The sequence below is a fragment of the Hylobates moloch genome, unplaced genomic scaffold, assembly GCF_009828535.3.
Source record: "Hylobates moloch isolate HMO894 unplaced genomic scaffold, HMol_V3 SCAFFOLD_19, whole genome shotgun sequence".
Classification (NCBI taxonomy): Eukaryota; Metazoa; Chordata; class Mammalia; order Primates; family Hylobatidae; genus Hylobates; species Hylobates moloch.
In genome coordinates, this window is record NW_026652294.1 from 42192101 (window position 1) to 42219462 (window position 27362).

Here is a 27362-nt window from a genome sequence, read left to right on the forward strand (position 1 = left end):
CCCGGGCGCCCGGAGTCCCGGAGGCGGGAAGCCGGCGGGGGCAGCCCGCGGCGGCTGTGGCGGCGGCGGCGGCGGCCAGCGCGGCCGTCACCTACGAGACGTGCTGGGGCTACTACGACGTGAGCGGCCAGTATGACAAGGAGTTCGAGTGTAACAACAGCGAGAGCGGCTACCTGTACTGCTGCGGCACCTGCTACTACCGCTTCTGCTGTAAGAAGCGCCACGAGAAGCTGGACCAGCGCCAGTGCACCAACTACCAGAGCCCGGTGTGGGTACAGACGCCCAGCACCAAGGTAGTGTCGCCGGGGCCCGAGAACAAGTACGACCCGGAGAAGGACAAGACCAACTTCACCGTCTACATCACCTGCGGGGTGATCGCCTTCGTCATCGTGGCCGGCGTCTTCGCCAAGGTCTCCTACGACAAGGCCCACCGCCCTCCACGGGAGATGAACATCCACAGGTGAGAGCGCCTTGCGGCCTCACCCTCTCAGCTTGCTTCCCCTGTCCTCTTCACTCTCGGCCTCACCACACCTCCCCTGGCCCTCTTAAGTCATTTCCACCATCGCTCCTTTTGCGTGCAATAAATCAGGGTCTTCTTGTGCCCCCTCCTCCATTTTTTCAGAACCGGGAATGCATGCTTTGGTGGTAAGGGGATTTACAAGGCAGAGTAAGAATTGGTTGAGCACGTTAAGTTCCAAGTGTAAGAATGTTACAAATTCTGTAATCCTGGATGAGGATCCAGGGTTCTGCTTTCGTGGCATGTAGGCACTGTGGTGTAGGTTCTTAATGGCATTTAGTTTTTTGAGTCAAATCAGAGTGTCATCTTCAATATAGGAAACTGACCAGTGTTGGAACCTTACTGAAAGCGGTACCAAGTAGCTTAGTGTCAACTGAGATGTTCTCGTACATTAGGAAATGGGGTTTTATAGAAAGGATGCCTCCTGCCGGAAGTAGGGATAAAGATTTCTCCATTCCATGTTGACCAAGCACAGATGGTGTCTCCTCATTGCATCCTGCGGAGTGGGATGTTTATCTTTCCTGCTGAGACTGGAGGACTTGTTCTTTGAAACCCTGTAGGCAGAACTCTGAGTTAACAGTACTCGCCTGTGTTAAACCTGGTGGGGTATCTTTCACTGCTTACATTCGAGAGACAGTGGGGGCTGCCTCCTACCAAAACTTACGCCAAGAGCTCAAACTATGGCAGTCTCTGGTTGCACGCTGAATGCCGCCCCGACGCACCATCTTGCCCCCCAGTGAGCCCTTGGGGAAGTCAAAGCCAAGGGGATGACAGAAACCCAGCCTCCCCTTAGAACTCTAGGAATGACACACCCAGAGGATGCAGAGTTAGTTCGGCTTCCTGTCCCCTCATGTTGTGGATGGCTGGACATGGTGCAAGAGTCCTCTCAGGGAACAAACCCTGCCCCAGGAGATGCCTCCATTTCTGGTGAATGGTGTGGGCACTGCCCTAGTCACCATGACCACCCCCCAGACCACTGCTTGTCAATCAGCCCTGCAGGCCCCCACACTGACCCATTCACCTTGAGCTCTTCTCTGCATCCTGCTTGTTATCATTACCACCTGAAAACCTCCTTCCTCGCTGCTGTGCACATTAATCACCCCTGCCTTGCTGATGAGAGAGAAAGGCAGATAGAAATTTCTAGGCATGTTAAAAGAGCTGATTTTTTTTTTCTGCTTGATACCGTGGGTGTTGAGAGAAATGATACTCCCTGGAAGGTTTTATTGAGTCAAATCCACAAAGGCTGGGTACCTCAAACTCGGGTGCTGGAATTGGAGTGATTCCAAAAGGAGACCCATTTATAAGGCTCTGTCACCCTGAGGTGCCTCCACCCTGTCTTCCACCCGCACCTCATGTCTCAGATAGTGCAGTAAGTATCCTCTTGTGTGAGAAACAGTCTGTGTTCAGTCTTGGCTCTCAAATGCAGAAGACAAGTGGGACGGTGAGCAAAATAAAAGCAAGACACAGTTTCTTTTGCATCTTGTCCGGCAAAGAATTTTCTGTCTCGGCTCAGTGTGGAAAGAAAAGAAGGAATTGCCCGTGGGCAGGTGCTGTCCTGAAGCAGATGTGCTGGTCCTTATCATCCTTACACCTCTGCCTCAAGACTTGGAGGCTTGTCTCCTTTTCCCCTTCCCCTGTGGCCTTGGCTTCTCATTAAACCTTCTTCTCTGACCACGGCCGCTTGCTGGTTGATTCCTACACATCTTTAAGTTACTTTCTTTCTGAGCCGTTGTTCTCTGTACTCAGGGAAAACTGCCTGCTGCCCTGACCCTTCCACCTCATACAGAGTTTATTCGTCATCACCTGGGATGATACAGAGGGCGGTGTCCTCAAATGCTGGCATTAGGCATCTTTGGATGCTGGCGTTGGCACATGACCCTGGAGAGGTCACTATCCCTCTTGGTGTTTTCTCCCCTCCCCACCACCCTGACGCCCCTTACGCCAAACTAGGGTGAAGGTGATTACATCATTGGGGCAGCTCCTCTCTGGGGTTGGGGAAGCGGAGTAACTACGGGAAGGGAGATGAATTTCAGGCCTCAGAACATTATGCAAATATGGGCTGTTTCCCCCTCAAGTTCACCTCCTGATTTTATTCAGTTCACAGCCTCTCTTCCAGCAGCTGCAGTCTTGCCTGATCAGTGCTTTGGAAACCATCATATCCACGCCTGTTGGGTAGGGGACAATGCCTGTCTGTGTGTGGTGGGGCGGCAGGGGGACAGAGCATGGGCGATCCATCTACGACACTCCATGAATGACCTTGGGCAGGTCAGGGAAACTTATTTTTCAGTTCTGGGTACCTGAAGCACAATGTCCCAACTCAACCTCTTGCATCCGGAGCATATCAGGGTGAGTGTGCAAGTTGATCTCAGACTCCTGGGGGTGAGTGTGACTACACCACTCCTCTCACTTTGCTCACACCTCAGAGACCACTGTTTGCCATTCTGGGGAATATTTTTGTGCAGACTGTCTTGTTGGGCAATCAGGGTAGGGAAAAGGAGGGAGTGATAGAGAAAGAGAGAAATATTCACACCATAATGAGTTTTCCTTAGGGAAAGTGGGGAGGAGAAAGACCTCTCCTGAGAGGTCAAGAGAGGAAGCGGATGTGCATGCAGTTACATATTCCTTGAAATAGTTCAGCAAAGATGTTTTCTTTCTGAACAGGAAAGCCAAGCTGCTTTCAGTGTGTGCTTCTCCCTGAAGATGATAGGTGGGCAGGCAGGGGCTGAGTCTGAGGGAGTTTCAGTGAGAACAGCCTCATTGGAGAGGGACATTTATGGGAGTGTGAGCAGGGGTGAGGGAAAGGGATGGGCCATCTGCATCTGCCTTAGTGCTCCCAGGCTGGACAGCCCTCCGCCTGCGCATGCACACACATTCCTTAGGGTAGGACTTCCTTTCATCTCTACTCCTTCAGGGAGGAACAGATTTCATCATTTCCAGAAGTGATTAGACCTTGCTATCGTGTTTCTGAGTGAGAAATCAGTGTCTGTGGGGGAAACTGTCAGCTCTCTTGTGATTCTAGTAGATGAGTACCAAGTCCGACTCAGCTAGCTGGACTCCGTGGAGGAGTAAGAGATGGGCACAGGATTGAAAGGCAGAGCTGGGTGCTGGATGTGGCCAGAGAGCCCCAGGGCAGTCGTGCCTGCCTTTTCCATCCGGAAGCCCAGTTCCCACCAGGATCTCCACTTCACTTTTCCCTTCTTCCAGACTGCCCGGGCTAAGGCTCAAGCTGCAGCCATCCACAGATTTTCCTATTTCCTCACTGACTTCCGCACAGCTCCCCTGAGGGGCTCTTTGTTCTGGGAGGGCCGCCAAGGGCATGGGCTGCGCCCAGGAAACCGCCTGGGAGCCTGGGTCCTTTTTGACATTCATTTTTGTGCTAGCTGTCTCACATCCAAACCTGTTCCTTTCTCCTCACCCTGAGTTGATTCATTAGTGTCTTGGAGATGAGAATCATTCTGAGGGAGGAACTGTGTGGCTTTTTTTAATGGCTAATTAACAGATGGGTCAGGAAGCTATTAGGATGCTGGAGACGCAGTTGGTGAAATCAGAGCTGCCCTGGGTCCTCCCACTGCCTGCACAGGAGCAGAGGGGATCAAAGAATGTGGGCGGGGTGGGGGGGATATCTAGGGGGGTGGGAAGAAAAATCCAGGCGGATATCAACAGGAAAAAGTATTAGGAGGTGACCCCTTCATCTTGGGTTGGTTCCCTTGCTTATTTCTAGAGGAAGTCAAGGGAATACTCTGTTCTACTCTTTCTCCCTCCAGAAATTAATTAGAAACTCAAAGAGCTCTGTTATTTCCTCACAGGCCACATAACTGCAGTGGCAGGGCCCCTTCGCTGGCTGATTTAGTGAGTTCTCTTCCTAGGCTCCTGGACAACAAATTGTCAAGTCACTGCATTTTTTGAAGCACCATGAGCTCACTATAATGAATTGATCTAAATAGAGTCAACTTATTTTTCTACTTCAAATATAGAAGGAAAGAAACAAAAAAGCATCTTGCCTTGGACTGAAAGTTTTAGCCTTGCGTTTCTTTTTTCTTTGAGTTAAAAACCAAACCAAACCAAACAAAACAAAACAAAAAAATGCTTCGCTGGGTGCGGTGGCTCATGCCTGTAATCCCAGCACTTTGGGAGGCCAGAGTGGGTGGATCATGAGGTCAGGAGATCGAGACCATCCTGGCTAACATGGTGAAATCCCGTCTCTACTAAAAATACAAAAAATTAGCCGGGCGTGGTGGTGGGCGCCTGTAGTCCCAGCTACTTGGGAGGCTGAGGCAGGAGAATTGCTTGAACCTGGGAGGCGGTGGTTGTAGTGAGCCAAGACCGCACTACTGCACTCCAACCTGGGGGACAGAGTGAGACTCAGTCTCAAAAAATAAATAAATAAATAAATAAATAAATGCTTGTAGGGAAAGAGGAAAATTGTGGAAGAATTGGAGAAGTCTTATGGAGGAAGGGCTAGGGGAAGGATGCTGGGAAGGCAGAAAGAAGCAAAAATAGCAAAAGGAGGAAAGCAATCCAGTGAGAGGTTCCTTATTCCCACTGAAGGGACAAAGTGACGTTGCCCGGCCTTCGTGTGCCACAGGCTTGGTTTGTCCTGACTCTTGCAGACACACGCAGACATTCACTTAACAAATGAGCCCTCCTCATCTTACCTGGGCAAGATGTGTTTTATACTACACCATATAAGCTTACAAGACACAGGTTGCCTTTGATATATGAGTTTAGCAGGGTTCCTTCTTGCTTGCTTTAGCAGGGCAACCATGCAAATACTTTTCAAATTCCCTACACTGTGCAATTCTCCTTGGTCACATTGCTCACTGTCTTCATGTCCCTTCCTACCCCTCCCCAAGCTCAGAAGGCCTTCACTCCCATCCCTTTCTCCCCTCTTACCCTACCCAGGGTGGGGAGCACATTCATTTCTGGGAATCGACTGCTAAGATACCAAGTTTACCCACTGTTCTAGGCTGCCAAGACACAGCTAGAGAAAAAAGCCTAATTCATTGTTTTCAGCTGGTTTTAATGAGAGCTCGGATTGACCGTGCAGTGGATTCAAATCAGTTGTGCAGGAAACAGTGGTTAAGACAGCTGAGAAAGTGATCTGATTGAAAGAGGTTAATTCACTAGCTCCAGACGGACAGTCCTACGGATCCGGAATAAAAGGGAACCACAACAAAAGAAGCTTCATGCTTCCAGTTCCATTGCCTGATTTTCCAGGGGCTGGCAGATTGTATTTAGGTCTTCCCTTTCTAGCTCAATTTCTATAGTCTGTGAGAATTCTTACCACATGCTGGAATTGCCACCCTGCTCCTGGCTATAGGAGGTCACCACTCTCCTTCCCTGCTACCTTCTCCTCATTCAAACTCCTGTACCATCCATTTTTGAAATTACGGTGAATTTTGTCTTACAATTTTGCTCATAGCCCTTGATGATATATCACCTGTGGAACCACAAAATGATGGTTTCAATTTACAGGCTTATAAGATGTCTCAGACTGGTGGTGGTGGGAGGGGTTGTGCTTCGGTGGAATATATGAGGATCTAGACTAAGTTCATTTTTTAGTTTCTGTTGTGATTTTTCCCCTCTTTTCTTTACCTTGGGAAACTCCACCCCATTATTTATTCCTGAGTTACGTTTATGACCTCACCTCTCTAGTGTCTTTCTTTTTTTTTTTTTTGAGATGGAGTCTTTCTTGGTGGCCCGAGCTGGAGTGCAGTGGTGCGATCTCTGCTCAGTGCAACCTCCGCCTCCCAGGTTCAAGCTATTCTTCTGCCTCAGCCTCCCAAGTAGCTGGGACTACAGGCGCCCACCACCACGCCTGGCTAATTTTTTGTATTTTTAGTAGAGACAGCATTTCACCATGTTAGCCAGAATGGTCTCGATCTCCTGACCTCATGACCTGCCCACCTCTGCCTCCCAAAGTGCTGGGATTACAGGTGTGAGCCACGGCGTCTGGCCTCTAGTGTCTTTCTTTGCAGATATTGTAAAGGGATAAGAGGCCTGGGTGCAAGGGTTACCAGTGAATCCTCAGAGAGTCTCAGTCCGTTGAACTGAACCCTTGAGCAAGCTTAATTTTAAAACAATTCAGGATACATTGCTAACTCTATTTTTTTTAAATCTCTCAAAGTAAAACCAGAATCTTCTGAAAAAGCAGGGTAGTACGTTCTATTCTTTTGTCATCTATTATAGAATTATAACATTTTCATTGCAGGCAATTCATTTAATCTAGTTCCCCAATTTTACAAGTGAGGCAACTGAAATTCAGAGAGGCTAGATCACAGTGTCAAGGAGCCCAGCTAGTGGTTGGGTAAGCTTGGAGTTTAAGCCAGGGCGCCTGTGTTCTAGTGCTTAGACTCATCTCATTCAATGAAAATATATTCTGCTGCTTTACTCTTTGCACGTTCCTTAGTTAGTCATCACCAAATAACTTTGGGATCCTTAGAGATGTGAGTTACAGCCTTCTCCTTGCTCTTTTCTGTACCCCTCCTGGTTCACTGTTTCCACTGAATGTCTCCACTAAAATGATTTCCGTCGATCTTCCCCGGTCTTTTTGCAGTTTTTTCACATTCCTTTCTAAAGGGCAGTAACCTAATCTAAGCATAATCCTTTTATAAGGTCTGAGTAATGCGGACCATTGAAGAAGGAAAATAACAGCACAAGCCAAAGAGTTGTGGACTGGGGCAAAAAGTCACCGAATGAAACTGTGGGCAGAAACCTGTCATTAAAAATTCAGGGCCGGGCTCAGTGGCTCACGCCTGTAATCCCAGCACTTTGGGAGGCCGAGGCGGGCGGATCACGAGGTCAGGAGATCGAGACTATCCTGGCTAACACGGTGAAACCCTGTCTCTACTAAAAATACAAAAAATTAGCTGGGCGTGGTGGTGGGCGCCTGTAGTCCCAGCTACTAGGGAGGCTGAGGCAGGAGAATGGCATGAAACTGGGAGGCGGAGCTTGCAGTGAGCTGAGATCGCACCACTGCACTCCAGCCTGGGGCACAGAGATACTCCGTCTCAAAAAAAAAAAAAAAATTCAGGCTGTGAATGCTTTCTCTCTCCCAGAGATGAGTGGAAATGCTGAGACCTACCTGATCAATGCAGTTCAGCTCTGTGAGAGGCCAGAGACCTCCCGCCATCCAGTGGCCATGTGTGTGTGTGTGTGCGCGCGCACGTGTGTGTGTGCACGTGTGTGTACGTGTGTGTGCGTGTGTATGAGTGTGTGTGATTTCAGGGTTATCTTCTGGGTTGGCCCCCTGCATAGAATATAGCTCTGCAAGCCACGGAAGCTCATTCATAGGCGCCAGTTTTGCCCTTTCTCAGCTCTGGGCCCAGATACTGCAGGCTAATGAAGCTGGAAATCTGGGCTTAATCATTATGTGAAAATAACCTCTGTGGCATGAAGTTTGGGGGCTTTCCCTGTAATATGCTTGATACTTCCTTTGAAAGAACCTGGGTGTACATACCCTAATGTGTCACCCTTCCAAGCAGTCACCTTGGGAGGCCACATGCTGATTTTTCTGCAGAAAATGTTTCCACGGTCCCTCTCTTGAAAGTACATTGAGAGCCGATGGCATGTCATTTTGACTTTATATAAGGGTAACATATTTTAATTTTCCTAGGGTTGATTTGATTCCTGTAAGCAATGGTAAGTCGTGGGGCTGAGTCTGATGAATGAAATAGGTGATCAGAAATCAAGAGTGCCTCCAGTAATGAGACTGGCTCTCCTAGGAGCCGTGTCAGCTGTCTTTGAAGGCAGGAGCCCAGAAGAGGCATTTCAGAGAGGAGTGAATGGCAGCTCTGCACAGGAGTGCCTGGCAATCCACGATGATCATTTTGAAGAGGCCACTCCTCATGAGGAACGATAATTATTGGCCTTAAGAAAATCAGTTTTATGCTTTATCCATGTGTCAGGCAGGTGGTGGGGGTCTTAAGAGAGAGGGAGAAAAAGGAGTTGAATCTGCAGCAAGCATTTCACATAAAACTGCTCAGAAAGGGTGAAAAAGTGCATGTCCCACATTTCTGCATGAGATAGTAGACAGCTTAATTTAGCTTCCTAGTTTGATACTGAGGGTAAAAGGACCCGGTTTTACGGGATGCATGCAGTGAGGCGCGGGGTCAGAGCCAGAGTGTTCACTGTGCCTGCCCTTCTTTCTATCCCAGGGCTGTCGCCTCTGTACTTCTGCATTCTGACGGGGTCACCAGCTGGGCCAGACTGCCTTAGATGACGTAGAAATATTTGCAAGCCCAGGAAGATAAGGCTGCCAGTGAGCACTGCTGATCTGTTCCTAATGTGCATTTATCACCACTCGCTCCATCCGCAAATGTCCATTCAGTGGATGAATTGATCACCGAAATGGAGCGAGGGTGGGGCAGGCTGAGTGTAAAGGCAGGTGGCAAGGGTTACCAGACTCAGCGTTTGCAGGCAGGGAAGCCGTGGCTGTGCTACCTGGGTAGAACGTCATTCCTTCATCTCAGTCAGGATTTAGGGGTTGGTAAAGGGCTGGGCATTTGTACTGCTGCCATGCATAGGCCGGGGCAGAGCCTCTGGTCCTGATGACCCTCTAAAGGCCGTTCTTGGGCATTCTGGAGGAGTCAGTCTTGCTGTGAGCCTGGGGAGTCCCTCTTAACTCTGCTCACGTGTCAGGACAGTAGGAGCTCTGTGTCCCAGGAGCTTATACAACCCCATCACTCATGTAAGCCCACAAGCCAGAGTTGGAGAGAACTGGAGGTCTCGGTGAGATGAAGACTCAAGGAAGTGGAGAGGATGGTAGAGAGATACTCATAAGAGTGCCGGGTCTCGAGGGCTCACTCTGTACCAGCATCCAGCTCGCACCTAACCTGCATTATCTCACTGCGTCCTCCCATCATCCCGTCTGAGTGTAGGGGCCCATGTTGTAGATGAGGAAACCAACTCGGAGAGGCTTAGTAACTTGCCCAAGGTCACACAGCTAGTACATTGCTGGTGCCCTTCTCTCTCTGAAGTCCAGTAGAGCAGCTGGGTCTCACCTTCCTGAATGTAATGGAGTCAGTGATACTCAGACTACTTAAGAAAGCAAAGACCTACCTTCCCATGCCCTGGGACTGGTTATCATAGTGAAAGACTGGGAAGATAAATGACCTACCTATGAGGGCTCTGTGGAACCAGAACGGCGGCCCCCACTTAGATTGCATGCAGGCAGCAAGATCCTCAGGGCGGTGAAAGAGCTCTCTTTCAGGAATATATGATACTGGCTGCGGATAGCAAAGGCAATGCAAGGAAAATATAAAACAAAACAAAACACCCTGATTTTAATTGAGAAATAAAAACTTGACAATATTGAAAGAACCCCTGGGCAATTCTGCATGAGTCAGTGGAGAGCAGTGACGGGAGCTTGGGTAAGGGGCACTGAAGAAAAGAGGCGATTTGGGAGACAGTGTGGACCTAGGGATATTTCTAGTTTTAATTACTGAGATGTAGAGCTCACAAACAGCTCCATTTATCACAACTCTCCCACCCTGCCCCATTTCTAACATCTAGCATTGTGCATACAACACACAGCATTTAGCCAACTTGCTTCTGCAGTTCCCTGTTCTAGTTTTATTCCTTCCCTATTTCTACCCTTGTGGCTGCGCTTCCTAATGACTCACACCTTCCCTGTGATTCTCTGTTTCTGGTTCTCTCAAGTCCCCTGTCCTGAAGGGCACGTGGAAAGGAAGGAATCCTGGGACACTCTAATAGCCTGTGTTTTACTCTCCAGCTCCCAACCTGCCACACGCCTCAAGGTCCAGTTGTCGCAGGGCGGTGAGCAGCAGCTGAACTCACATTCCCTGGTGTGCAGCTCTTGCCAGAGGCACCTGAGTAGGAAACTCACCTCTGTTTGAGGGTGTGTGAAAATGTATCTCACTAGTCTTCCGCAGGAACCCAGCGTTCCCGCTCCCTGTTTTCATCCTCCTTGTCCCCGCTAGACTCATGCCTACTCCTTGTTAGAAGAGCAGCAGAACACTTGGATCCTCCTTGCCTAAAGCCCCTGTCCCTCTCTCCAGACCCATGGACGCAGGAGCCCCAGTGAGACTCTGGGTGGCTAGAACCTTGGCCCCGTTCCCCTGTGTTTGGGAGAAGAGTCGCTGCTTTCTGCAGTCTTCGCAAACACTGTCATTATTCCTTGCTTTTTTGGCATTTGGTCTCGTGTACTGTTCCCATTAGTTTCGGCATTAAAGTCTCATTACTCAGGACATCTGTCCTCTGGACATATTCGTTGTTCCCTTAGCCAAATGTCCTCTTCTGGGAAGTGTGTTTTCCACCCAAACAGCCACTTCTCTCTTCCTTCATCCTTGCTGTTTCGGTGGGAGGAATTTGAATTTTGAAAGGCTTGGCGGAGGGAGGGGGTGGCTGTTAATTTGAAGTGGCATCTGAGAGTCCCTTCCAGAGCCCATCCGTCCCCTCCTTTCTGAGGTCCTGAGAATATGGATCTTTGCTAGGAGTCAGGCAGGTTGGTGGCCAAACACCATAGTAGCAAAGAAGGGAATCGCCAGGGGAGTTTTTCTCCCTCAGTCCTAGGATCAGGCTCAGATACAATCACTAGGGAATTCTGACCTCAGTCACTGCTGTTGGACGACTTTGACTGAAGGTGAGACTCCTCTTAACCCATCTCCCTGCAGCGACAGGGCATGTGGCCGGCTCAAAAGCTGAGGCTGCTCCAGAACTTGGGGAAGAATGTGGATTCCAACTTCCCTGTTGGACTCATAGTTAGCTGTTTCTGACTTTTTGCTGCATCTTGAGAAATTTGCCTGAAGTTTCCCAGGAATGGTGTCCCATAGTCTTGGGAGACTATTAATGCAATGGGAAATATCAATGCGTTTCAATGCTCAGATAATCAACAGCCAGCTTCTTACCCACCCTCAAGCATTCGCAAAGAAGAATATCGGGCTTTTGAGCCAAGGATCTTGTACATCTCTCCCTTGCTTTTAAGTCACATCGTTAAAATGTTTCTTCGTGTTACTTTCGGTGTTCTGTCCACTGCTGCGTCTTCTCCATCTGTCCTTGTTTTGATTCCTGTTCACTTCTGTCGAGCCGTGTTCCTTCTCCCCTCTCCCTTCGACTTGCCTTCTTGAACTTGTCCTGCCATAACTTCATTAAGCCGCATCGATTTAGATGTCACTAATTCAAAATTTATCCAAATTGGACCTGGGCAAAGTTTTTTTTTTCTTTTCTTCTCTGTCTGATAAAAATCTGTGATTAACAGATTAATAGCTCAAACAAGACTGCAGAGAATTCGCAGGGGACATATATCATGGAGAAGGTTAGATTGTTTACAGGCAGGCTCTTAGTAGACAATTGGCATGTTAATTACAAATCATTCTTATCTATTCAGTGAAGTAGCTCTTCGAAGATCAATTTTATTTTATTTTTTTAGTTGAGTTTGAAATCCTGCATTGGCCTGGGAAGCAGTAAAAATGCATTCCCTTTAAAGTGTTTTGGAATTTTCATGTCTGTTTCATTGATAGGGATTAGCCTGCCCTTATTTCTACTGAATTGGTGATGCTTGACTGGAAGCTGCTTCACATCTCGTTTTCAATTCCCTCTGGGGGTTCCTGCTAATTTTCCCTCTTCTTGTTTCTTTTCTTTTTCTATTTCCCTGAGTTCTTAAGAGTCCAACCCTCTCGGCTTTGAGAATTTATGTTATAAACTTTGCCACATCCGTGTGCTCGCTTTTCTGCTTCTTGCCACAGTCATGACCAGCTGGGCCTGAGAGGTTATGGATCTGGAGGCAGACTTTGGAAAACTTGTCCGGACTTCAGGCCCTGCCTTGGCTCTCTCTGTGGTTCTCTCTCAGTGGCCTAAGGACTCTTGCTCGTGAATCACTCTTCCAACACCACTGTTTGGATTGAGGAGACAGCATCACACCTACTGCAGGAAGTGGTAGGAGGCCCTTAGCCAGCAGCCCTGCTCCTTATAGACAAGAACTTTGACTTCCTTCTCTTAGTCTGCTTATGTGGCTCTCAAAGGACATCTAGCAAAGCCTTCTTTCACCTTTGGAGGTTGTCATCCATCTTTCCCTGCCTTAGAGCATTTCCTGGGAGCTGAGCTACAAGACAGAATAATCCCAACTCTGTCCCTTTCTGTCTTGATGACCTTGGATGAGTCCCTTGGCCCCTCTGCTGTGGGACGTGAGCTATAATGTTGTGGAGGTGTGTTCTTCTTTGGCCCATTCTGCCCTCAGCACACCTGAAAGATACATGCTGACACAGTCCACGTCTGTACTTACAGGTTCAACAGCTCTGGGATGTGGGAGGAGATGTATTTTCCTTGCATACGCCACTCAGATAAGAATGTTGTCTGCAAGTGGCCGCCTGAGGATGCTGCTTTTAGCATCTTCAACTCATAGGATCTCTTGGTGGAAGAGGACTTATGAGGCATTTTAGTGACTCTCCCTTTTGGCACCACCTTCCCCTCCTCTCATGCACAGCAAGTGGCCACCCATGCATCTAGGGCTGGGCTGCCCCTACCTCTGGAGCCAGTTGGTCTATGATTAGGATGCAATTCTAGTTGATTCTCATGGGGAGCCAAAATTACTTCTTTGGCCTGAGATCCACTTCCTGGAGTAACTCAGAAGGAGTGTATCCTTTCTTTTGCAGGATGGCAAAACATCTGTTTGAAGATGGCATTCAAGGCCCACATTCAGTCTTCCCTTCTCCCGAATAAATAGGCACTCTTAGTTAAGAGTCTGTCTTCATGGGACATGGATTCAACTTCACACTGGGGCAGAGGCTGTCCACCCAGAAATGAGGTTATAATTCTATGGTAAAACCCCAAAGGAGATTTCTAAGAGCAACATGTGGATCTCAGTAATTCAGATGCAACTTAAAGATCTGGTTTCTTCTGGGAAGTTCCTTGGTCTGCAGCACTACACAGCAGCTTTGCTTTGTGGCAGGGATCCATCTCCCACACCACTATGTCAACAGGACAGGAGTGTTTGCCTGTTTTGTTTACACCTGTATTCTAGTGCCTAGAGTAGTGCCTGGCACAGAGTAGATACTTAAGAAATATAACGAAATGACTGGCTGAATACATGAGTTAAAGTCAGTAGGAATTAAAGTGATCTTTTTTGTGTACCCTGCCCTTCTCGTATTTGCATTAGTGTGAAGATCCTTGAGTAAGGAAATGACAATATTGTTTCTAATTATTTTAAAGAAGGAAGAGAAAAATAGGGAGAGGGAGGAGGGAGGAAAGAAGGAAAGAAAAGGAGGAAAGAAAAAGAGAGGGAAGGAGAAAGAATAAATAACTAAATCTTTTACAGAAAGGGTTGCCCTGGCCAGTTTGATCTGTTTGCCTTTCTGTGCCCCATTTGACTCCTGATTTCTTTTGCTCACCCTGTGAATACCTTCGTTTGCAGTGGGGCTTCATCTGGATACTTCTTTGCAGGCTAGTGGAAGCAAATCCATGGTGACCTGGCGGAAAGGAACAGACTCTCTTTGCATTTGGCTCTCAAAGTCCAAGTTCAGGGTTCAGCAGAAACGGGTGTGTGGTCATATGGATTTCCATCCTTAGGCCTGAGTGGGAAATATGGGGCGTGGGTGGTCCCTTCCAGGATGACCTACGGCCACAGCTGGGCCGTGTGGCTTCCCTGCCACAAGAGTGTTGCCAGTTTGGTATAACTGCACCAGTCCTCTAAGACTCCCCTTTTCTGCCTATGGTTTTGTTGTGGTGCTATAGGCTGAGCCGATGTAGATATTAGGAGGTTGTAGACATTTGGATTTATTTATTAGTCAAATATTTATGTAGTGCTTACAAGGCGCCAGGCTCCTTGTAAGCCTCGTAAGCGCTTTACAACTATTACATCATAAAATCTTTATGATAACCCTAAGAGGCAGACATTATTTTTGCCTCATTATTTTGGCCTTATTTTTTCAACAAGGACACAGAGCCACAGGACACTTAAGTAGCTTGCTAACAACCACCAAGTGGCCAGCATTCCAACTTAGGTTTTCTGGCTTGAGAATCCCAGTGTGTGGCCATTAGGCTGTGCTGCCTACGTGTTGCCTCACCTCTAGGTTTAGGTCTGAGCCAATTGCGAATAAAGAAAATAACACCGGCCGGGCATGGTGGCTCACACCTGTAGTCTCAGCACTGTGGGACGACAAGGTGGGTGGATCACCTGAGGTCAGGAGTTCGAGACCAGCCTGGCCAACATAGTGAAACCCCATCTCTACTAAAAATACAAAAAGTATCTGGACATGGTGACAGCGGCCTTTAATCCCAGCTACTTGGGAAGCTGAGGCAGGAGAATCACTTGAACCAAGGAGGCGGAGGTTGCAGTAAGCTGAGATCACACCGCTGCACTCCAGTCTGGGTAACAGAGTGAGACTCTATCTCAAAAAACAAAATAAAACAACAACGTCAACAATCACAAGAATCGTAATGGCAGCAGCAGCAGCCCATTTGCACCTTGTACACAGGTACAGTTATGAACTCATCTGTCCCCTGGTTGACCATGTGGCCCTGCTACCAAATCTTCGTAGCATTTTTTGGTTTCCCAGCTTCCAATAATAATAGGTGCACCTGACACATCCACGTTTTCAACGAATTCTCAAACAATCCAAGTATTTCTGAAAAGTCTGGGTTTGATACTGACGCTACCACATTTCTCAGGCCTGGGGGAATTTTCATATGATTAATGTAAGGAATGGAGTATGTGAAGATGATGCTGTTAGGATTGAATTGGGCCCCCAGGGGCTGCACATCTACTCTCTACCTGGTTCCCAGCTGGCCTAGCGACAGCGCCAGGACAGGCACCCACTGGGATGGAGCAACTCGCTCGGCTTGCCTGAAAAACAAAACAGGCCGGCCGTGCCTTCCCTCACTGAGTCCTGCGATGTGTATTGGCCATGATGAATTTCAATTGTGCTGGGGACAACTCAGACCTGCAGAACAGCTCAATGCAGATGCACAGACATTGTTAACACAACAAATGAGATCTCCACAGCCATTCTGAGCCTCTCTGTATGAGGAGAGCAGTCTTGTGCACACACAAAGCCAGCAGCTGTGTTTTTCAAGTGGACTCTGAGAGAACTGGTAATAGGGAAAACTAAATTAAGCCGTTCTCCTTGGTCCGTGTTTATTAAAAATACGTTCATTTGAATTGTCCTGGCTACATATTTTAGACAATGGAAGCCCTCCGACTGTCCAGTAGGTAAGTGTGAGATGAGGTTAAAGGGGACACCAACAGTTCCTAAGAGGTCATTATCAAGTAAAAGCTCAGGGGTGGATGTGGCTGCTTACGCCTGTAATTCCAGCACTTTGGGAGGCTGAGGGAGGCAGATTGCCTGAGCTTAGGAGTCCGAGACCAGCCTGAGCAACATGGCGGAACTGTGTCTCTACAAAAAATTTAAAAATTAGCCGGATGTGGTGGTGCTTGCCTGTAGTATCAGCTACTGGGGAGGCTGAGGTGGGAGGATCACGTGAGCCCAGGAAGCTGAGGCTGCAGTGAGCCATGATCTCACCACTGCACTCCAGCCTGGGTGACCGTGTGAGATCCTGTCTCAAAAAAAAAAAAAAAAAAAAAGAAAGAAAAAGAAAGAAAGTAAAGAAAGTAGGAAGGGAAGAAAGAGGAAAAGCTCAGTTATCTGGGACTCAAATAACCTGTATCCTTTATTTAACTGGAATAAAGTATCTACATTCTACCTTCAAGAGAAATACAAAAGAATTAGCTATCAGCGACTTACCTAAAGGAAACAAAAAGTGAAGCAATTTCCACCATCTGTCTTGTAGTTTTTAAATGAACAGTTCCATTTCCTAGACTATCTACATGTTACTTAGGTTTTCATCTGTGAAGAGAACTAAAGATTAGACTGATGGCCCTCTCGTGAAGAACCTTGAATTCTTTAAAAAAATTAATTATATTCAGTATACTTTACTTAATTAGGCAGGAATGCTTTTGGAAAGTTCTTCAAAAACAAGAATGTTCTCATTAGTCCTCAGGAATAAGAACATTAACCAGAATAGCTTATTCACGGAATAGTTCAACTATTTGGCCTTTTATCATACTTATCCGACAGCACCAATTTCTTCCTGCCACCCCGAAAAGAGAAAGGGCACGATTAGGGCTCTAAACTCTCCAGTTTGCCTTGCATTTGGCACAGAATAACTTACTGAATAATAGCTGAGCTTGTTTTCTCCTTTCCACAGCATTTAGACAGCTCAGAAATCCAGAGACATGGCAGAGGCCGAAGGTTTATTTCCATTGCACCACTTCAGTGAGCAGCAGTATTCATGGGGTCCTCATGGAGGGCATGTGGATTGAGATTTAAAAGAATTACCAGGTGAACTAAGGGGCTCTAGTTTCTCCCACTTAATTTGGGGGGACCTAAGTTTCACCATCTGTTCAGCGAATGAAGATTGGGACAAAAAATAATCCAAGTTTTCATTTTGGTGCTCTTTCACCATGTTTATTTTAAAATTTGAAAACTCCATGAAGTCCAGGGACAACTAGGTAGTTCCTGCCAGACTACTGGGAAATGCTTGGAGGAACGGGGTCCTCACTTCCCACTGGCCCTGTGCAGAGCAGGGGTCTGGTGAAGTATATCGGTGTTCTAGGCAAGATTTCATTTGGCAAAAAAGATGGCTGCTAAAATAGTGTAAAAGGTTGTAGAGTTGTTGATGTGAATGACACACAAAGGTGAATAGCACTGAGCAGTTGAGCTACAGCTGAGTTCTTAAGTCTGGGTAGATCTTTGCCCCAACGATTAAACACTCTCTAAAATCTTGTGTTCAGGGACCATTACAGGGACATAGTAGGTAAAGAAGACAAATGTGATTAAGTGGATGGATGGATGGATGGATGGATGGGGTGTTAGATGGAGGGATGAATGGAGGAATGGATGAATGGATGGAGTGTTGGATGGAGGGATGAAGTCTTCAATGATGGATGGAGTGTTTTATGGATTGATGGATAGAGTGTTGGATGGATGGATGAGGGGATGAATTGGGGGGATGAATATAATTTTGGATAGATAGGAGGTAGGTGGATGGATGGGATATGGGATGGAAAGAGGGAGGGAAGGATGAATGGAGGGAGGGAGAGATGGGTGGCTAGATGGATGGATAATCTAGTGGTATATAGTCAGCCCCTGTAGTTTAACCTACTTATGTTTGGAATATGAATTCAGTGCTTACTAGCTGTGTGACCTTGGGTAACATACATAACCTCTAAAAGTTTTAATTTTCTTAACAACGAAATAGGGCTACCGATGGCACATCCCTTGTAAGAGCATTCTGAGAAATATGTGATCCAATGCATGTAAGAGCCAGTGTCTGGGACATAGTAATCACTCAATAAATGATAGTCTCTAATATCTCAAGCAGACAACACTATGAGGCAAAGTTATGAACAAGGTTTTGTTTTTCTGTTGTTAAGGGAAATCACTTGCCATTTTAAGAACTAGTTCATATCCTGAATGCAGGTGGCAACACGTTAAAATGTTGACTGGGCTTGGTCCCTGCAGGTGTTGAGATAACTAAGCACTTAGGGAAATTCAGATACACTTTCATTTCCTCGAGACCACTGACAACAATAACCAAGGTTTTAAGCAAATACATAATTGGTATTGAACTGAATCACTCATTTACTAATTGTTTCTCCATGCCCAAATATTAACCGGCATTTGCTAAATTAGCCAACCCAGCTGGAGGGACCAGGAGGACTCATTAAAGCTGATGATTTGTAGGAAGTGAAATGTATGTAAGAGGCAGTCCCAGTGAACAGAAGGATGCCCGGGCTCAAGTCAGAAGCCTTGGAGTTAAATCCCTGTTCCAATATGTTTTAGTACTGGAATTAGCCTGAACTTCAGTTCCTTGTTAAAAATTGTGGTAATAATAGCTGCAAAGGTCACAGGGATAGGGTGGGAATCACATGAGACAAAGCAGGTGAATGCATCGAGAAATTATTAAGGGCTATCCAAATGTAAGATGATACTTTTGCTATTCAGGTGATTAATACACAATACCAAGTACTGAAGAAAGCTTAAGTTTCCTGGCCTGATCACAGTGACTGTTTTCCCTGATCAGATTTGCTGCCTGATTAATTTACTCTCCCCTGCTCGCCACACACCCGAGAAAGCCAAGAAATACACAGACAGAAGGGAGCGTCAAACCTAGGCAATAATCCAGATAATTCAGGCAAAAGAATTCTTTTGTTTGATATATCAGATATTGCAGCAAAAGGGGCTGGCTGTGGGTGGGGGAGGGTTGGAAGGAGCATATTACTAAGGTGACTCTTCACTTCAGATTCCTAAATCAGACACATCTGTCATCCACATGGGGGGTGACAGGGCCCTGCTGACAGCCTGTCCTATCCCGAGTCCCTCACTTGGCTGTCTCTGTGTCTCTCTCCATGTGACTCCCTCTGAATGTCTCTCTCTGACCCCCTTTCCCTGTCTCTTCTAAATCGCATTTTATCTCTGGATTTCCCTTTGGTTCTCTGTGGCTTACTCTCCCTCTTGCTCTTCCTATCCGCTTGCCTGTCCCTCGGACTCTGCCTCCTCTCCTCTCTGTCTCCTGGTGCCTGTCACTTTCGCTAACTCTCTTCTCTGAACCTTCCCTGCTCTCTCTTGCTTGGGGTTTCAGACCCCCTCTCACTCTCCTTCTGTCTCTTTGGCTCCATCTCCCATTTCTCTCCTCTCTCCACCTGTTTTCTCTCCTCTCTTTCTCTCTGGACCTCTGCCCCCTGCCCTCCCTTTCTCTCCCTCTCTGTTTGCTACTGTCTGACTCTCCCTGTTGTTCTCTCAGATGCTGGAAGCTGCTGCCCACTCTTTTGCAAAATCTGCTGTGCTGTTCCTCAGTGACCAATTTTCTTTCCTACAGTTAGAAAGTAGCCCAGGCCTTAACCCATTTCCTCCGGCGTATTCAAATTAATTAGGTGAGACCAGAATCGCACATTTCAGAACTAGAATAATATTTATTGAGCACCCTGGAGAGAAGGGGATGGAAGATGGAGAGGAACCAGAGCAAGGAGGGGGTCACCAATGGAGGGAGGGGGAGGGGGAGTAGGCAGAGGGACTCACTCTTAAGGCCACGTGGTCTGGGAATGAGGGCTGCCTTCCTAGTTGCCAGAGGGTACTGGGAAAGGAAGGATCCTGGAGAATGGTCACATATGGGTGTAGGACCAGGAGCATTTCCTTAGCTGCCATGCACTTTACAACATGTGGCAGAGTTCTCATCCTTAGGTAGCCTGTCAGGCAGCCCTTGTTTGAGAAACACCTTTTGCTGTACACCCCTCTCTCTTGGCTGTGCTGACCAGCTCAGTGCAGCCCACTGGGCATCAGGAGCCCTCTCCCAGAAGAAGATACATTGCATAGCACAAGCTGCTTTCTTCTGTTCTCACATGACCTAGAGACAGCCCCTGGTAACCACAGTTCTGCTTTCTGTCTTTACGGATTTACCTAACTGGGTATGTTATAGAAGCATGGTCTTTTATGGTGTGCTTCTTTCACTTAGCATGATGTTTTCAAGGTCCATCCATGTGATAGCAGATATCAGTATGCCTTTTTTAAATGACTGAATAATATTCCATTGTGTGAATAGACCACATTTTGTTTTTCCTTTCAGCAGTTGATGGACTTTTGGGTTGTATCTACCATTAATACTGCTGCTATGAACCTTTGTACACAAGTTTAATGCAACATATATTTTTCATTGTTCTTGGGAACACCTAGGAGTAGATTTGCTGGGCCATATGTTAATTCTGCATTTAGGGAACATTACAGTTTTGAGGAGCTGCTAAACTGTTTACCAAAGGGATTGCAGCATTTTCCGTTTCCACCAGTAGTGTATGAAGGCTCCAATTTCTCTACCTCCTTGCCAACACTTGGTATTATGTGGCTTTTTGGTTATAGCTATCCTAGTGTGTATGAAAGGGTATCTCAGTGTGATTTACTGTTTTGGGACTAATATCTAGGTATATAAAACATTTTGAGTTAGTTTTTTATATGGTGTGAGGTAAGGATCCAACTTCCTTCTTTCTCGTGTGGCGATCCAGTTGTCCCAGGACCATTTTGTGAAGAAACTATTCTTTCCCCCACAATTTACTCAGATGCATTTTTAAACTGCTGCAGTTGTCACTTTTCATGGGGGCAGAGTGTTGGAGCTGGGCTCCTGGTAAGAGGGAAGCCTTGGGGTGGGCAGGGCCCCACCCTCAGAGACACCCCTCGAGAAGACGGAAGAGTCATTGCCTGGCATGTGCAAAACGGGAGTGCATTGAGGACTGGGGACCTGGCTCTGAAGTGACAGTATCCAGGTGTAGTTTCTTGTGGCTGTTCACACTCATCTGTTTCCCACTGCCAGTGGGTATCTCACATGTCACACCCACAGAGGGCATCCTGTTTGAAAGCAAATAGGAGAGCGATTCCCCCTAAATTATGAGCCCCTAGATGGCAAGAATTGGGTCTCATTGAGCTTTGTCTCTTCAATGACTGGTGCATGCTGAGTCGTCAGTCAATGCATGTTTGGTTGTTGAAGCTAGGCGCTGAGTTTACAAAAGCTGCTTTCTCTGAGTAACTGGACCTCTTGCAGGGGGGCGGGTCTCTCCTGCTATGGCAGAGTCTCTGCCTGTCTCTCTTTCTTCCTGTGTATTTTTCCCCTGTGTTTGTGATTGCTCCCTCCTCTAAACTCCAGTTGTCTTCACTGTCTGCACCATCCACGTGTTTTGATTTTTATCTTTTCATCTCTGTGTGCTGTCCTTGCGGCTCAGTCACACCCTTCCTTGATAGCAGGAGCTGTGTGTTGTACTTATTTGGGTCTCCAGTATCTAGTACATGATACTCAGTGTGTGGTTTTGGATGATGAAGTGGTCCCCTGATATTAATGACCTGCGGCTGAATTTGAGGCCGATGGTTTCAGCCCTTCACCATAGTGTCATTCCACTGGCCAGCTGCTATAGATACCTGCCTGGCATAGGTGGATATTTGGGGAGCCAGTATTTTGAAAGGGCTCAGAGTTTACTGATATGAAATGAATTAAAGAAAGAAACCATAGTCCCAGCCTTTTAGTCTGTACCTCCTGGCATGGTAACCTTTACCCTGTGTACCCCCGAGACTGACACCAGATGTAGCTGACTATTGAGAGCTGAATGCTGTCTCTCTTCCTGCATCTCTGTAAATCAAAGGGCATATGAAAGTAAGCCAACTCCCCTCATGGTTATGCACACCTGCTCAGTAAATCTCATTATGTGATCTCCTCCTTGTTTAGGGCTCTGGCTGACATCTTAAGACAACAGGGACCAATCCCCATAGCACACTGTGAAAGAGAAACTATCTCGGCTATCGATACCTCTCCCAAAGAGAACACGCCGGTCAGATCGTCCTCCAAAAACCACTACACTCCTGTGCGTACGGCCAAGCAGACTCCAGGTAAGTAACAGCTGGGCACCTTGATTCTTTGCTGAGGCTGGTGAGAGGTTTCAGGATATTTCTGCTCTGGTGGGGCAGGTTGTGGACCATGATGGTGCGATGAGGGACTCTCTCATGGACAGGCAGGCTTGCAAAAGATTTTTGGGACTCTCTCCCTGGGGTGAGTTTGGAATGGGCAAGACTGCTGCCGGTTAGTGTCTGGGCTGGATGAGGACTGACAATTTCAGGCACTTGTGACCTAGTGAGTGGTTGGTATAATTCTCTTACCAGAAAAGGAGCTTGCAGCATCCATAGCAGGGTATGGCCATCCATTCGCCCACGTGGTGGGAAACTTTAGGCTGAGTAGGATGCTAGATATGTGACAAGAAATTACTGTACCCCAATGTAGAGCCTGCTCAACTACTGGGATCTCAAAGAGCTCCTTCCTGAGGGTGAGAATTAACATCTGTATTTTTGAGTGACCTTTTCCTGTGCTCTGTAGATTCCCTGGATGTATGATGAGTTGCCATAAAATAACAATATGCCTTTTACTTTTTGTACTTATCATTGCTATAACTGTGAAGAAAATGGCAGGGCTTATTTTCCTTGTCTTACGGGTCAATATATGAAGCTCGAGGAAATTTAGTAACTTGAACAAGGTCACTGAGATGTTGATAATAATTAAAAAATCAGTAATAACAGTAATATAACCTAAATATTTATTGGAATCTTGTTCTGTGCCAAGAGTCATGCTGAGCCTTTTACATATATTTTCTTATTTATTCTCCACAGCAATCTTAGAAGTATTTATATTATCCCCATTTTGTGTGAGGAATGGAAAGGTTAAGTAACTTTCCCAAGGTCACATGATTAGTAAGAGAGAAAAACAAGATTCAAGCCAAGGCAAATAGTTAACAACAGTAAGAACTAGGAAACCGTAATATCCTTACCCAGTTAAGGGTATGAATCCAAAATATCTGAGTGGACAGTCTCCTTACAAGTACAGCTTGGGAAGTCATCTCTTGTAGTGAGTGTTTCCAGATAGCCTCTCACTGGTACTAATCCTAGTCCCAGAGAAAGCTTTTACTTTGATGCTTGGATCTGAAATCTGCACATCTATTACTCTACAGTTTTCAGAGGATGGGCAATGTGATCTGAACTAAACCTGCAATAAGGATATATGACCACTAGGTGGCAGTGGGTGTGATCAAATCCAAACTGTAGCAAAGGTGCTGATGAGATCAAATTTATTTTCCATTCATTCTTTAATTTTCTTAAATTTATTACATCAGAAACCTAATATTTGCTTTTAAAATAGCATTCTTAAATGTTTTGAGAACCTAATAAAAGCAGATGACACTCCCTCCTGAAAAATACAAATACATACACATATTCATATTCGATCAACAGTTTGTATATGATTTAGGGGAATTAATAGATTCATCCAAAGTTAAAAACCTCTGCTGTGAAGGTAAAGATTAGGGCTCCACCTTTGCAAAATGTCTAAGATGCATTTTCAGCTTTAATACCATAGATCCTTAAAACACAAGCAATAGAAGGAATCTTGGCAAAAACTTCTGGACCAGTGGTCATCTACATGGCAGCATTTTAGAATCACCTGAGGAGGTCTTAAAATTGCTGATGCCTGGGCTCCACAGAATCACTAGAATTTCTAGGGATGGTGTTGGCATCACATTAGTGTTTTAAATGATCTCCCCAAGGTGATTCTAACGTGCGTCTAGTGGTGAGAATCACTGGTTCTGCAGGATTCCTTCATTTTATGAGTGAAGACACTGAAAACCTAAGCCAATGGTTCTCAAACTTGGCTGCATATTGGAATCAATGGGGGATCTTTAAAAATTAAGGATGCCTGGGCCCCACCCGCAGAGACTTACTGAATTGATGTGGAAGTGTGGCCTGAGAATGGAGGTGGGTGGGGGGCTGGTGGCTAACACTTCCCAGGTGATTCTTTTTTTTTTTTTTTGAGACGGAGTCTCACTCTGTCTCCCAGGCTGGAGTGCAGTGGTGCAATCTCAGCTCACTGCAAGCTCTGCCTCCCGGGTTCACGCCATTCTCCTGCCTCAGCCTCTCCGAGTAGCTGGGACTACAGGTGCCCGCCACCACGCCCGGCTAATTTTTTTTTGTATTTTTAGTAGAGACGGGGTTTCACCGTGGTCTCGATCTCCTGACCTCGTGATCCTCCCGCCTCGGCCTCCCAAAGTGCTGGGGTTACAAGCGTGAGCCACCGCGCCCGGCCTTCCCAGGTGATTCTAATGTGAAGCTAAGTTTGAGAGTCCCTGGGCTGTGGGAGTTGCATAGAGGCACCATTGTAACTAATCCTTTTTGTCATTGATCACTGTTGAACCCAACTCTGGGATTATCACCACCTTTGAGTAGTGTATTTTGATTTTTCCAAGGATTCATCCTTTGAAGTCAGTCTCCACCAGAACCTTGTCGTGACTCTGAAACTTCAGGTCACTCTGGCATCAAAAGCACCCCTGGTTGTTTATCTTCCCGTCTCTCTGTTCGGGTTTTCTTTGTCTCATTCTGAAGTGAGCTAGTTCCCCACTGCTGAATCGAGACTGATTAGGTGGACAGTCTGGATTTGCCCATAAATACCCTTCACAGGGCAGGAAGATTTGTCATTTCTTCTGGTTTCTATATACCTCATCTCTTCTAGTGAGCTGAGAAGGAAAGCTTCCAGTTACATGATTCACTTCTATGTTTCAAGAAATTCTCCTCAAATTTCTCAAATTGGATCTCTTCACTTTGCGCTTAGAGATGGGAATAGTATCCTGGCCCAGAAAGCATTCTCAGTTGTGATGCTTAAATTTAAAAGCAATTTCATCACAAGCCGCAGCTTCTACAGATTATAATGGACACAATGCTTTTCCAAACAGTTGATATCCTTTGCCACAAAATATTGCAGTTTGAGCAGAAGTTGAACAGAACGTTGTGTAAGTGTTCAAAGTGGAAATGTACTGTAATTTTGCCACTCATCAAATCAACAAACCATCAATTGTAGGAGTATGGTAGTAAGTTTTTAGGGGGCTATTAAGGGAGATATCCAGCAACACCAACAGGCATCAGAGCATATGAGTAGCTTTGCTACTCAAGATGGTGTTGGTGGGTCAGCCACATCAGCATCACCTGAGAGCTCATGGGAAATGCAGAATCCCAGAGTCTACCTCTCCTGCTGAATTAGAACCTGTAATTTGGTGAAATCGCTTAGCAATTAGAGTTTGAGAAGCACTGGGAAAGCTTGAGCATTGAAGTATGTTCCTCCGTTTGTTTTTTGGCCCTGTCTCTTACTATGTATGTGATCTTGGGAAAGATTCTTTGTCTTTCCAAGTTTCTTTGTCTGCTGTTGAAGCCAATCGTACCTGTAGGTCAGAGTTGTTTTAATGGTATAATCAGTTAAACCAAGTAAAGCACTTAAGACCGGTCCCCATACATAGCAAACACTGACTGTTGGCCATGACCAGGCTATGGAGGCACATCCACAGCTCATGGAAAATGAATCAAATGAATGAAAGAACCAAAGGCAATGCATTGGTGTCCTTAGACCAGGCAGGGCCCATGGGGTTGTGTCTGGGATGAAGGTCCCTGGATTCAAGCCTTCCTGTGGTTGGCTCCTGTCTGAGGCACATCCTCTGGGGATGAAAGTAATTTGTGAGGCTTGGTCAGGGTTTTGGACATTGAAAGCACATGCTTGCTTGGTTTGGGATGTGGGTTGAGAGTCCTGCAGTAATAATGAAAACAATAATAAGACAAGTACCATAGATTGAGAACTTACTATGTATTGGGTACTCTGCTAGGCACTTTATGCGTAATAGCGAATGGATCCTGTAATATTTCTTAGATGTGAAAGTTTCTAATCTCACATTAGCAGAAAAATCCTGTCCCCTTCTGTAAGAGCCTTTTACTCCAACTCTTCCAGGAAGCACCTTTCCAACTTTAAAGATTGCCCCATAAGGAACACTTGGTTTGAATGTAGAAAACCTGTGAACCCTGCTTTAATCCCTTACCCCTCAAATCTGGCTGCCTGCAGACTCTTGCTACTCAAAGTGTGGTCCATGGACCAGCAGCAACTGCATTCCACTGAACTTGTTAGAAATGCAGAATCTTGGGCTCTTCCTCAAACCTATTGAATCTGAAGCTGCATTTTAACAAGATCCTCAGAGGATTTGTACACATGGTAAAGTTGAAGAAGACCTCTCTTAGCGCAGTGATTCTCAGCCCTTGTCACACATTGGAGTTGTGTGGGGAATTCTGAAAATACCAATGCCTGCCCCTATCCCAAAGATTCTGATTTACTTGGTCTATGGTAGGACCTGGCATTGATATTAAAAAAGAAACAAACAAAAACAAACTTCCACATGGTTCTCCTGTCCAGAAAACTTTGAGAACGGAGCTCTTAAAGTTTTGAGGGAACTGGAGGAAAGCTGTCAAATAAGGAAAAGATTCTTTGAAGATTGTTGAATATAGGTTCACATCAAGATCTGCAAGATGGAGACTGGTTAGGCAGAGTGAGTGTGGCTGTTGTAACCAGTCCTCTCCTTAACAGGTGGGGCCGAAGGGAGTGGAAGGGTCAGGCTCATCTGAGAGAGGGAGGGGGTCAGCATGCAACTTCGAATGGAGACCCTTGGGCAAAAGTAGTCACAAGTAGAAATAAAAAAGATTGTTCAGGGGACCAAGTGGAGCCATGAAGAGATGTACCATACCTAGCATTGCAGTTCCCTGAGTCCGGCACCTTAGAGGCTTGCTGTGGGCTTGCTTTTCATAGATGGGGAGCAGGAGAGACCTAGCATGTTTGCCTGACCTCGCCCCCTCCTAAAGAGCCTGTCCTGGGACATCTGGGGAGAGTGGGGTACCCATTCCTGGCAGTAGCAATGAGATCATGTGCTGAGGTTCCAGAATGTTGATGTCCAACTTCACTTTATCAAGAGTGACATCATCTGGAGACAATAAATATTCATGCCCATCTACATACCACTGTGAGTTGTATAAAAGAACAGCCAGTCATCCTGCCTGCTGTCAAAGCCATATCCATTAATGGCAGACAAAGGGAGCCAAGGGTCATGACCCTCTAAGCTTCATGGAGACCCAGAATGGAGGCTGCACAGGTGGCAGAGGAGCACTCTGCCACAGCCCTGCATGCCCTGGTTCCCATCCCCCCATGCCTGTCTGACCTCAACCCCTACTACCTTCTGCTTCCCTCCCAGGCTCTGCACATACTAGTCTTCTCCAGACACACTGTTTCTTCTCATGCTGTTTGTATTCTTCCATTGAGATGTTTCCCCCTCTCTGTTCCTGTAGCCCCCAATTTTCCAGCACTAGGCATTTGCTTTGTGAAATCTGTTGCTCAAGCAGCACTGTTTTGGAGAGGCCTTTCCTAACCTTCTCCTCTGTTACCATCTCCAGCTTTAGTTTTCTCAGAGCACTTACATCATCTAACATCATACATTCGTCGGTTCATGTGTTTATTA

The 27362-nt window shown here is 46.4% G+C and overlaps 1 protein-coding gene across 1 annotated transcript in view; it reads left to right on the forward strand.

Moving 5' to 3' along the window:
- Window positions 1–5: 5 nt before the first annotated feature.
- SHISA6 (shisa family member 6) overlaps window positions 6–27362 on the forward strand; it is a gene marked incomplete at its 5' end in the record, with an annotated part of 328804 nt that continues 301447 nt past the window's right edge. The window contains 2 exons of the mRNA XM_032137993.2: window positions 6–460; window positions 21734–21894. Coding sequence (XP_031993884.2) covers window positions 6–460; window positions 21734–21894 — 616 coding nt within the window. The remainder of the gene's footprint in view (window positions 461–21733; window positions 21895–27362) is intronic.